A 12,431-nucleotide genomic window follows, 5' to 3' on the forward strand; every position below is an offset into this window, starting at 1 on the left:
TTAATAGAAGCATTAGTTGTTTAAGAGGGTCCCGGTACATATCAAAAGGACAGCAACAGTAATGCAGGTATGGCCACATAGACTTTTGTGGGAGAAAGAGCACAAACTGGTTAGTTGTAACTTCTATTGTATTACATGTAACACAAAAAACAACAAATACAGAAAACAAAAAAGACATCATAAGATTGGGCTTTGTAAATTTAAAACAGATGACGAAAACACAGATGTGAATGTATAGTTGCAATTACACATTTGAAGACAAATAAAACATTGAAACTGGATGCCAGAATAAAGCGCAGTCTTTAAATTCAATATTTGTACTTTTTGTGGTCTATGGTGATTTTTTTTTTTATTCTGTCAAGTGAAAACAAAAACAAAAGAAAAAACATTATATATGGTGTTGAAGGAATACTAATATGTTATGAAAAGTGAAGTTTAGGAGAAGTTAGCCGCAATATGTAAAATTTTCGTTCCGTCCTTTAATACTATAAGCAAGCAGTGGAAGCAATGTTCATATCCAAATTGATACAATTCCAAAGTTGAGGTTTAGAAAACCAGTGAGTAGCAATAAAAATATGCCTCAGTGACATCATTGTGAAATTTATAGTGTAGGAAATCACGAATCCTGGTAACACTAAAAAATCCTATACCCCTAACTGTCATTGGATGAGACATTGTGCTTCAAAGTATATGTTTTTAATTTCGATCTCCATGAGAAGCCAGCATATACAGGACCCTCTTAATATTAAATGTATGCATGCATCCTAGTTCCACTTTCAGTATGCACAGCCATATAACTAACCTTCACATAGGTGCGAACATGCAATACATACAGCTAGAAAAAGTAGTGGAATATGCAATGAAAAAAAAGGATATTATGATTATGTAGAAAACCCATAAAGAGTTGGTGTTGGTGAGTTCAATAAAAAAAAAAATGGTTTGCATAGACAGTACAATGGAAATAAAAAAAATAAAAAATTTGATATATCATGTTAAAAATACAAAAAGTAAACCAATAGAACCAGCACTGTGCTGGGACTTATAGTCCTGGTGGGTGCTCTGCTTCCCAGGACTAAACTCAAAGCCCTTTAGTAGAGAGTAGCTGTTTTGTTTTATTCACTATAGGTAAATAAAAGTTTCGCCTCTCTACTTGTGGATATCGGAATGTCAAAAATACAATACTGCAAAAATTACAGCTTCCAGCTAGATCTGATTTGGTCAGGAGTTTTAGGACCCCATGCAAGAAATAGGGATCCTATTAACTAGGCAGCGCAGTGGCTCAGTTGCCTTGCAATTATAGGATCCACAGTTTCAATCTCACCAAGGGCTACATCTGCATGGATTTTGTATGATTATCTGCAGGTTTCTTGTGTAGTCAACTGGAATGTTGACTGTTTTCCTATGTAAATTGTGCTAGTGTCTAAATTTGATAGAGCATTTAGTCTGTGACCCCTATTGGATACACAGACTGATATGTATGATGCAAAAAAAAAAATCCAATATAGTGATATTGTATGGTGAACTAATCCAGGGTGCACTGAACCAGTCACTTGTAATAAGGCAGTCATGGATTTGCTTCTGGTGATATTAATGGGGTTGTCCAGGGACATTAGGTTTTTTTTACATATGAGAGATATAAGAAAGGGATACTTATCTATGTTTATCACCTGCAGATGCCAATCTGACACCGCCCCATTCCTGCTACATTTAAGGAGTACATTTGCTTATATGGTTATTTGCGTATGTCTATAGCATTCAACACAATGGTCTATATTTATCAATCTACAGACAAAAATGTAATAACCAATCACAGCTCAGCTTTCATTTCTAAATTTTCTCTGGTAAAATGTAAGCTGAGCTGTGATTGGTTGCGATTAAGACAGCTCTGGTCTCAAATACACAAATCAATGGGCAATGTAAAATGGTCAAAACATTTTTTTAATATGTTGGGAAGATCTAATGATCTATTCCTAGATGGGCAACAGCTTTTTTACCATGCTTATAAGTGTGCAAGGACCACAGCAAGCAGACAGACATGGACAGGAAACAATCACAGAGATTGAGGTTAGTAATAAATTGATTTTCATATCAGAAGACGAAGTACCTTTAGTCCAAGCCAGTAAGCCCATATGACTGCCACTGCATGCTTACGCCTAGCCTCCTCCTTCAAGTGTTTCAATTCTCTCCGAGCCTAAAATGTTTAGATATTCAGTGGAAACATAGCTGGAGGCAGAAAGTACATTCACCAGAAGAGAACTTCCCAAAATGAGAAAGTATTTCAAACATAAAGAAAGGTTTGTAAGTAGGTAATAGAAGAAACAGAATACTAAACTTAAAGTCAGACTGGAGAAATGGTCCACCAGTCAAACACTATACTGTAATAGGGCGAAAAGCTATACTATGGAGTCAATGCTCTGCAGTTCGGGCACATAGCTGGATAGATAAACCATGTATTTAGCCATTTTTATCATGGCTTTCCAGGGACATCCAGGTATGGCACATAATGCATGTTGTATTTAAATGCAACATGTAATCTGAAAAATCATACAATATAAAAAAAATATTCAAAATACCTGCAAACCATTTATTTGGAATTGTACCCCAAGCTTTTTAGCTTTATGCCACTTTTAAATGGCTGCAGATACCCCACGGTGCTACTTAACTGGCCTTACATGAACAATAATGATGCAGTTACGATTCCTAAGAACTGCTGGGGGTCCAAATATCATGGCCATAATACAGATGAAAAAATACATTTCAATACTGCCTTAAAGGTCTTAAGTAAAGTCATCACTTTTATTCGCATTCTGAAAAACCCACAGCCTCAGGTTCCCCCTAAAGTTTTGGGCAGACGTCAACTGTCGTATCAGTGCGTGTAACTTATGGCACAGAACAGGGAGAAAAAAATATACTATATTTCATTTCACTATTGTTTATAAATGGTTAAAAAAGGTTGTATGCTGTATTAGGGTGGGTACACACTACAGTTGTAGGCTCAATTGGGGATATCAGTCGCAAGCACAGCATGCTGCATCATTTTGCCAGGTAAAACGCTGGACACCATGCTAGAAATCTTATGGACACTGTAACTGTAACAATGGAAACTTGTACACTATGTATTACCCCTTAGAAGACTGAAAGGATTACATCTTGTGACAAAATGAGGTTCTACTTACTGGGAGTGACAAGATATAGAGAGTGTCCTTATGTATTCAATACTAAACAGCTTTCTACCGTTTAAAAGTAAAACATTCAATACATCTAAAATAAAAGGTAAATTCTCATGACTAAACCTCTCCTACTGTTTTGTGTTTACAGCTACTAATTAATGCAGACTTATGTGTCTCTGTGGTTACAGGCTGCAAACAAACCAGTTTAATTCTATTCTGCAGTCATACTCCCTCCCATCTGTCATTTTTCCAAACATACATGAGCATGTATAAATTCAACCTGCAAAAGGAAATGTTTGGCTGCCTACAGTATTACATTAATCGTACGGTAATTTGTCTGTGTAAATATAGCTGCAGGTTCTCACAAATCGTATGTGCGAATAACATGATAAATGAGCATTGAGCAGCTTTAAAGAGACCCTGTGGCCAACCCCAAAAAGTGAGATTGCATTATCATTAAATAGCTCAGGGTGCCCTGATCACATACTTTTTACAGTGTCTTGATACACACTCTTATTTCTGAGATATACAGGTTTATAAATTGTCTGACAATTCAGGGATTCAATGACAAAATGGTAGAGAGGCTCGTATTAACCAAGTGACCAATGACTCGAGGCGCCCAAATAGCACCTATACCCACGGTGCCAAAAAGGGGAGAAACAAAATATAGAAATTGGGGCTCAGAGTCTTGACTATAGGATTTAAATTAAAACGTTTATTAAATATATGATATAAAATTGTACATATAGGTATAATGTACTGCGGATCACAGGGCCCTTGTGATCTCACAGTAAAATTAATAAATATTTAATATTTATAATCCTTGGCAATTTAATATATATATATATATATATATATATATATATACACAAAATATGTTACAATATTAAAAACAATAATATATTAAAAACAATAATATATAAAAAAATGTATAGATTAATTTAGGGATACAGTCAGACGGGCACCACCTTTGACAACTAATCCCCTATCTGCAGGATAGGGAATAAGTGTCTGTTCACGGGGGGGGGGTCCAACCAATGGGACCCCTGCAATCTCCCGTTTGGGGACCCAGAACTGCTGCGGCTCTGCGTGGCTAATGCATGTGTCTTCAATAGACAGGTCTCCACCATTCAGTTCTATGGAAGAGGCAGGGATACACGAAAGCTGCATCTCCGTCTCTCACATAGAGATACATGGAGGGGGCATGTCAGCCGAGGCGTCATGCTGTAGTCGGCACGCATCCTGCATGGCGAGAACCGAGGCCCTGTACAGGAGAACTCAGGGGTTCCCAGCGTTCAGACCGCCCCCCCCCCCCCCCCCCCCCCCCCACACACACACACAATCAGACACTTATCCCCTATCTTGCGTATAGGGGATAAGTTGTCTAAGGCTGAAGTACTTTAATTTCAATAACAGGAGTATTAGGTGATGGGCGGGATCATACAGTCAGGGGGTGTGAATTACACGCCCCTCAATGTACAACAGTCATACACCCTGCAACCCATCACCTCCCATTATTAAAATTAAGTTTACGCCCCAACTGACAGATTGAATTGTCAGACAAACTAAAAACCCTAATATCTCAGAAACAGGAGGGTGCATTAAGAAACTGTAAAAGGGTGTGTGATCAGGGTATCCTAAGCTATTTAATGTCAGTAACAAACATTTTTTGGGATTTAACACATTTCTTCTTTAAAGGGAAACTGACAGTAAGTAAGTCCATACTAACCTGCTGGTATAGGTGGATAGCGAATAATAGTTTTATACAAATAAAGTGCATTCAGTTCAATGAGGGCATTACTTAGTCCCTAAGTGCACCGTTATGCCCAACCAACAGCTCTGATAAGAATGCCTCATCATGTATGTCATGTCCCGATACAGAACATTGTTCTGTACAGTCCTAAAGTCCTCTCAGATAGAGTCCCTCAAGTCCACAGGGCTCTCCTGCAGGGTCCTCCTAGGTCATTATTATGGTCTCTATTGTATTTACTCATGAACATTTATTATAATTATTGTTCAGTGAATATAAGCTATGTACAAAGGTTGTTAGGATGTTTAAACTTCCTAAGGTCATGTGATATGTGATCACCTGATACCCAGAGTTCCAGAGACACAGGTAGACACAGGCAACCAGATACCAATGGGGTTTAGTCCAGCCCCCTGATATATAAAGGGCTGTAGTCTCCACACTAGGTCTCTTAGTTCCTGGACAGTAATGCAAGCACCAGTTCTGTACAAGTTCCGTCCAGTACAGCTAGGCCAACGCCTACAAGTCTGCAGCCACATCTAATCTGTAAGTCTCATCTATGTCTACAAGTCAAGTCTCCACTGTCCCTACCAAAGTCATAACAGTAGCACAGTGGCCTGCATCATCATTATTACCATTATAAGTCAAAGCAAGCATGAGAGGTTCCCTGTGTCCCGGTCACCTCTGTGGAAGTTGGCTCTCTGTAAGAAACGTTATACTGCCTTCTTCAGTAAAGTTCCAATTGCATCAAAACCTGCTTTGAACTCTCATTTAATATATGCCGTTTCTGGGTTGGTCATTGGCGGTGCGCTTCACCATACAACCACATCCTGGCATTAGGAACACTACAAGCGATTATACTACCACCTGTCCCTACTACTACCTGCACTACACCACCCGGGTACCACATGTATATTCATTAACTATCCCAACAGTGACATGGCTGAAGCAAGGGCTGAGATCTCATGGCTGCACAATAACAACATAGGCACAGTGGCACGGCATTGTTACTGTGCAAAAGCAAGATCCCAGTGCTGGATTAAGCTATGTCAGGGGTAAGGTTCCTGAATATACATACGGAGGTGTTCTTGCCGAAGCAGACAGGCGAGAGTAGCGGTGCACTTATTGCACCTAATGCTCTAATTTGCAATGTGCTAGTAATTATTTTATTAATTAATTATTTTATTTCAGAATAAAAACACAATGGGTTGACATAAGAAAAGTAACATGACCATAAGAGGAGCGCTATTAGCCTATACCAGCGGGTTAATATGGACTAACCTGAGGTCAGATTCCCTTTACGGAACTACAGGTTATTTTTCTTTTTTTACCCACATTTTGTGTTCTGCTTTGCCTCTCTTTTACTATCCCGTTGAATGAAAACTGCATATAAAACACTTATGTAAAAAAAATGCTAGATCAATATAAACTAATCTTGCTTATTCCTAGATGTAATCTACCTTGTATTCAGTGTCATATAGGAAAAAAAAATATACATCAAAGATGAATAAATATAACCAATATAATAGATAAATAGAATTTAATTTAATCAATTCCATTTGAATGATTATAAACTTCTTTAAAGTTATACAAATTTACATAAGATAAACACTAATTCTACATTTTTAGAAATGTCTAACTTTTCTATGTTAACATTTACAGGAACATGCTTCTCAATTCTTTATCATCATCATGCACTCAATTTTTTTCTAAAAAACTAAAATTTTAATTGATGACTAAGGTTAATAATCACCTCTATCAGTCACAAAATTGAGTGAGCAAGCATGCATTCATGATGCTAAACACAAATGGCGGGCATTTTGTATGATATGGCATACAGAGTTAGCATGCAATTCTCTGAGTTAATGGTTTGTTAGTAGTTATTGAGATCATAGGGCTGATGGGTGATGGTTTGGATGTATGCATGAAATACCTTAAGTCCAAGCCAGTAAGCCCATATTACAGCAATAGCATGTTTATTCCTAGCCTCTTCCTTCAGTCGCCTCAGTTCCCTTCGCGCCTGTGATGCATTTGAAAATGAGGTTAAAGAAAAGCTTAGAAAGCGGAAAAGGTTGTGGCAGGAATCCATGAGCCCGGTGAACAGGAAGAGACGATACCAAGGGTGTAAGACGATTTTAAAAGGTTAATTGAAAATACATTTTTTTCATAGGCTACTTTGACACCTGTGTGTTTTGGGAACAAAATTACCATAAGAACCGTATTATGTGTATTACCTGGGTACCATGCCAATAAGCTGCAATTGTTGTAGCTGCTTCATTACAACGCTTCTGGTATTTAAGCTCTCGAAGGATCTTCCGTGCCTATACAAAAAAAAAATATAAATTCAAAATTTGTCCACATTAAGGCTAGGGCTACATGGCAACATTGACTGCAACAAAGAATGGATTTCTTGTGACTGCCAGATTGCGGCTACTTCATTTACTACCTTCATTTAGTTGCCATGCAACATGATCCTCACAGTGGAGATCTTTGGTCACTGCCAAGGTTACCATGTAGCATAAGTCTTAAAGGATCAATTTTTTCGTTTAACACTGCATTTTCAACAGACTTTGTAGAGATCAGTAGCAAATGCAAATAAAGGACACTTTCTAATGTATCCTATTAGAGAAAAATGCCCCTTTCCTCAGTTATGCGCCACTTAGTCTCCTCCCCCTGCATGGATCATTTATTCTCATTTCATTGCCAAACTTAGTCTGGTGAGAAGAGATGACTCACTGATGGATCTGGTTACATGCTGCCCATAGAAATCTGTGGAGAGGGGTAGGAGGAAGGAGCTGCTGAGACAGAGACAGACCGACAAAGAAATGCCACAGCAGCTTGTAGTAAATGTCCCCTTTTGCCCCAGTAGTGGCTTCACAGTTACACTGCTCATTACTATTGCACAGTGCCCTCTATGATGCTGCATCTGAGGGTGTGGTATAGAGACATAGGGGGCAGATATCCCCATCTTTCTGTAGCATACCCTCAAAGTCTTAATGGCAAGATGAATGGTTATTTCTTATGCACACACATGACAGTCTACTTTGAAGTCACCTGAAAAGTCAGGTACACTTGTTCACGCCACAATTTGTGCCTCAGAGGCATGGATATGTTGGGAAAGTGTCAAAATGACATGTCCACGTATCCGTGTTCGGACATGCATGAGTCCTATTTATTTTAATGGCCCAAGTGTAGTTAGGTAGTGACTACATTTGGGTAATTTACCAAGCGTACACAAGTTTTGGCCCAAAAGGTGAAACTCTTTGCTTGCAGCAATCTTCAAACGGATACAAATAACTCACGTCACTATCTGACTACATTTGGGTCTTCAAAATGAATGAGGCCCATGCCTGTCCAAGCATGGACACATCATGTCATTTCAACATTTTCCAGACATTGTGGTGTGACCCTTGCCTAAGACAAAATAAGTGGTACTCACCAAGGAGTCTGTTTAGCTTTTTTATTCAGACACAGGGAAAGACATAGAGAAGGTATGCATATACCACAGCACTGGCAAATAGCTGATCAGTCAGGGGTCTGCAACCTACCAATCTGTTATTGTTGCCCTAACCAAAGGATAAGTCATCATAGTTACATAGTTAGTATGGTTGAAAAAAGACATACGTCCATCAAGTCCAACCAGGGGATTGAAGGGAAGGATGTAAGGGGATAAGGGAAAGGGATGTAGTTTTATAATTCTGCATAAGCATTAATGTTATTTTGTTCCAGGAATGTATCTAACCCTGCTTTAAAGCTGTTAATTGTTCCTGCTGTGACCAGTTCCTGAGGTAGACCGTTCCATAAATTCACAGTCCTCACGGTAAAGAAGCTCAATAAACTCAATAAATTCACAGTCCTCACGGTAAAGAAGCTCAATAAACTTTGCTCAGAAAACCCCTTTAGCGTTAAATTTCTCAATACTGGGAAACTAAGCATTTGTACATCAGGATACTGCTGTATTGTGTTTAGTTTACTCAGAGTTTTTCCGTTTTTTGCACTTAGCGTTTTTAGTTTTTTCCTCCCCACCTTCTAAAAATCATTTCAGTTTTCTACCTACAGATGGCCCTCATCTGTAATTGTTTTATGTGCTACCAATTTTACTTTGTAATGACATCAGTCATTTCACCACAAAATCTATGGCGAAACAAAAAAAAATAATATTTTTGGGGCAAAATAAAAAAAAAAAAAAAAGCTATTTTGTAATTTTTGGTGTCTTCCGTTTCTACGCAGTACACTTCGATAAAATTGACACCTTATATTTATTCTGTACCGTTACAAGGATACCCAATTTATATAGGTTTTATTTTATTATACTACCTAAAAAAAGTTATAACTACACGCACCAAAATTAGTATGTTTAAAATTCTCCTCTTCTGACCCCTATAACTTTTTTTATATTTTTGCATACGGGGCGATATGAGTGCTCATTTTTGTGCACTGAGGTCTGAAGTTTTTATCGATACCATTTTTGTTTTGATGGGACTTTTTGATCGCTTTTTATAAATAAATTTTAGGGTATACAAAATGACAAAAAATACACAATTTTTAACTTTGGAATTTTTTTTACGCATACGTCATTGATTGTGCGGTTTAATTGACATTATATTTTTATAATTCGGACATTTACGCACGTGGAAATACCACTTATATATATATATATATATATTTTAAATTGGAAAAGGGAGGCAATTCAAACTTTTATTAGGGAAGGGATTAAATCACATTTATTATTTTATTTAATTTTTTTACACCATTTTTTTGTCCCCATAGGAGATTATGCCATAGCACAGCATTGATCAGTGCTAGCGGTGCTCTGCTGCCCCAGCCTCCTGGGCAGGCATGGAGCAGCAGATCGCCGCTCGGACAGAGATGGAGGCAGGTAGGGACCCTCCCCCGTCCTCACAGCTGTTCGGTATGCCGCGATTTCACCGCAGCGTTCCCGAACAGCCCAACTGAGCTGCCGGGAACTTTTTAATTTCACTTTAGACGCGGTGATCAACTTTGATCGCCGCGTCTAAGGGGTTAATGCTGGTGTAGTGCCATATTTTGTGTTTTGCCGTGTAATGTGTTACATGACTCAGCACTTGCCAGTGCTGGACTAAGACAGCTCCCCCTACCATTTGTTCCTGGGGAGGGTGAGAGTGTGTGTGTGCGTGTGCGTGTGTGTGTGTGCATGTGTCACGTGACCACAAATATGCTGTCTCAAGCGCAGTTCGCTTCAGTGTGAGTTTGGCTACCACAGCAAGAGGATGTCTCCTGCTGTGATAGCCAAAGCACTGTGGCTGCAATGTTATTAGTGCTGTGGCTGTAATGTAATTGATTCCCCCCCCCCCCCCCCCCCCCCCCCCCGCAGGCGCACAGTCCCCATAGCAGGGTTATCAATTTTATTACAGCCGCAGCACGAATAACATTGCAGCTGAAGCACTTTGGCTATCACAGCAAGAGACATCCTCTTGCTGTGGTAGCCAAACTCACACTGAAGGGACAGGTGTTTGAGACAGCATATTTGTGGTCACGTGACACGCGCATCCTCATCCATCCGCCTCATCCATCCGCCTCATCCATCCGCCTCATCCTCATCCATCCGCCTCATCCTCATCCATCCGCCTCATCCTCATCCATCCGCCTCATCCTCATCCATCCGCCTCATCCTCATCCATCCGCCTCATCCTCATCCATCCGCCTCATCCTCATCCATCCGCCTCATCCTCATCCATCCGCCTCATCCTCATCCATCCGCCTCATCCTCATCCATCCGCCTCATCCTCATCCATCCGCCTCATCCTCATCCATCCGCCTCATCCTCATCCATCCGCCTCATCCTCATCCATCCGCCTCATCCTCATCCATCCGCCTCATCCATCCACCTCATCCTCATCCACCCACCTCATCCATCCACCCACCTCATCCATCCACCCACCTCATCCATCCACCCACCTCATCCATCCACCCACCTCATCCATCCACCCACCTCATCCATCCACCCACCTCATCCATCCACCCACCTCATCCATCCACCCACCTCATCCATCCACCCACCTCATCCATCCACCCACCTCATCCTCATCCACCTCATCCATCCACCCCCATCCACCTCATCCAGTGAACCTCAACCCACCCACCAACCCACCAACCCACCTCATCCACCCCATCCATCCACCCGCCTCACCCATCCACCCGCCTCATCCATCCACCCGCCACCACAAAAAAAAACAGTCATCAGAACATGAAATCAGAAAAAAGGACGTCTTACCTTCCACCCCCTGGTATATGACTGCACCACAATGGTGGAACTTTTAATCTGTTTGTACTTATTTTGTTGCTGTTGGAAAAAGTAAAGGAGAACATCAGAAAGTAATCACAGCGGTTGTGACACAGTCATTCTATTTCTGCTAGCAGAGACATTTGCGGTTTTAATGACAATGATATATAATACAATGTAAATATGCAGTTATTGTGCTCTAACAAAACCCGATAAATGTGGATGTGGAAAATACTGTAATATGTGCCAGATATGTGTGTGCTAAACAGATTATAATAATGGAAAAACTGACAAAGCAGGCATTGTTATTCCATGTTGTAGCCATTTAGTAAACACATGGACCAGTTACATTTCAATCCAGAATATTTCAGAGGGAAAATACCATTGAGAATTACATACTGAAAGCTATCATTACTCTATATGTGTTCTGTGTGTTATGTTCAGACAAAACAAGAGATCCCTGGGCCCCTTAGGAAAATACTGCAGCAGGGCTCCGCCACCTTCCATTAATAATACAGTCTTCTTGTGTGGAAGAGGAAACGTTATACCACCTCTGTCCAGGACTCATGCTCTGCACTGCCTATAGCGACACTCCTGGTTATGGTATGTACCAGTGACTTTTTTTCTTTCTCTCACTTTCTTATTAAAGGCTAGCTAAAGAGGATGACATACATGAGACTTCAGGTCACTAGTTACTCATTTAGAAAGACACTTTCTAGATTTTTAAATCAAAACTTGTATTGCACCCCCTTTAGATCATGTGCAGGAAAGAGAACAAAAACAAAAACCTACCGTATATACTCGAGTATAAGCAGAGTTTTTCAGCATGATTTTTCGCGCTGAAAACACCCCCCTAGGCTTATACTCGAGTGAACTCTCCGCCTGTCAATCCCCTCAGTGGTCTTCAACCTGCGGACCTCCAGATGTTGCAAAACTACAACTCCCAGCATGCCCGGACAGCCATCGTCTGTCCGGGCATGCTGGGAGTTGTAGTTTTGAAACATCTGGAGGCCCGCAGGTTGAAGACCACTGCGCGGGCCTTCGTCATCATCCAGACCCCCCTTTAGTTTTCTACTCACCTCGCCTCGGTGGGAAGGAAGAGTGAGCTGGTCCGGGCCATCTATGCTGCAGGGACCGTCCGGTGAGGAGGGTTAGTCCTTCCAGGCTGTACATTTTCACCGGGAGGCCCTCTTCTCCGCTCGCTCTGGGCCGGCCCCGTACTAGTGACGTTTTCGGGATTGACAGGCGGTGA

General features: G+C 40.5%; 1 protein-coding gene across 3 annotated transcripts in view; it reads right to left on the minus strand.

Moving 5' to 3' along the window:
* The window catches only part of MYO1B (myosin IB), a 219,646-nt gene that overhangs the window by 19,560 nt on the left and 187,655 nt on the right, over window positions 1-12,431 (minus strand). For 2 of the 3 annotated variants that reach the window (XM_056533484.1, XM_056533485.1), the window contains exons 21-24: window positions 11,171-11,239; window positions 7,152-7,238; window positions 6,851-6,937; window positions 2,105-2,191 (exon numbers count right to left, since the gene is read on the minus strand). In XM_056533484.1, coding sequence (XP_056389459.1) covers window positions 2,105-2,191; window positions 6,851-6,937; window positions 7,152-7,238; window positions 11,171-11,239 — 330 coding nt within the window. The remainder of the gene's footprint in view (window positions 1-2,104; window positions 2,192-6,850; window positions 6,938-7,151; window positions 7,239-11,170; window positions 11,240-12,431) is intronic. The other variant, XM_056533486.1, reaches the window with a different exon arrangement.

Source organism: Hyla sarda, chromosome 8, assembly GCF_029499605.1.
Source record: "Hyla sarda isolate aHylSar1 chromosome 8, aHylSar1.hap1, whole genome shotgun sequence".
NCBI classification, from domain to species: domain Eukaryota; kingdom Metazoa; phylum Chordata; class Amphibia; order Anura; family Hylidae; genus Hyla; species Hyla sarda.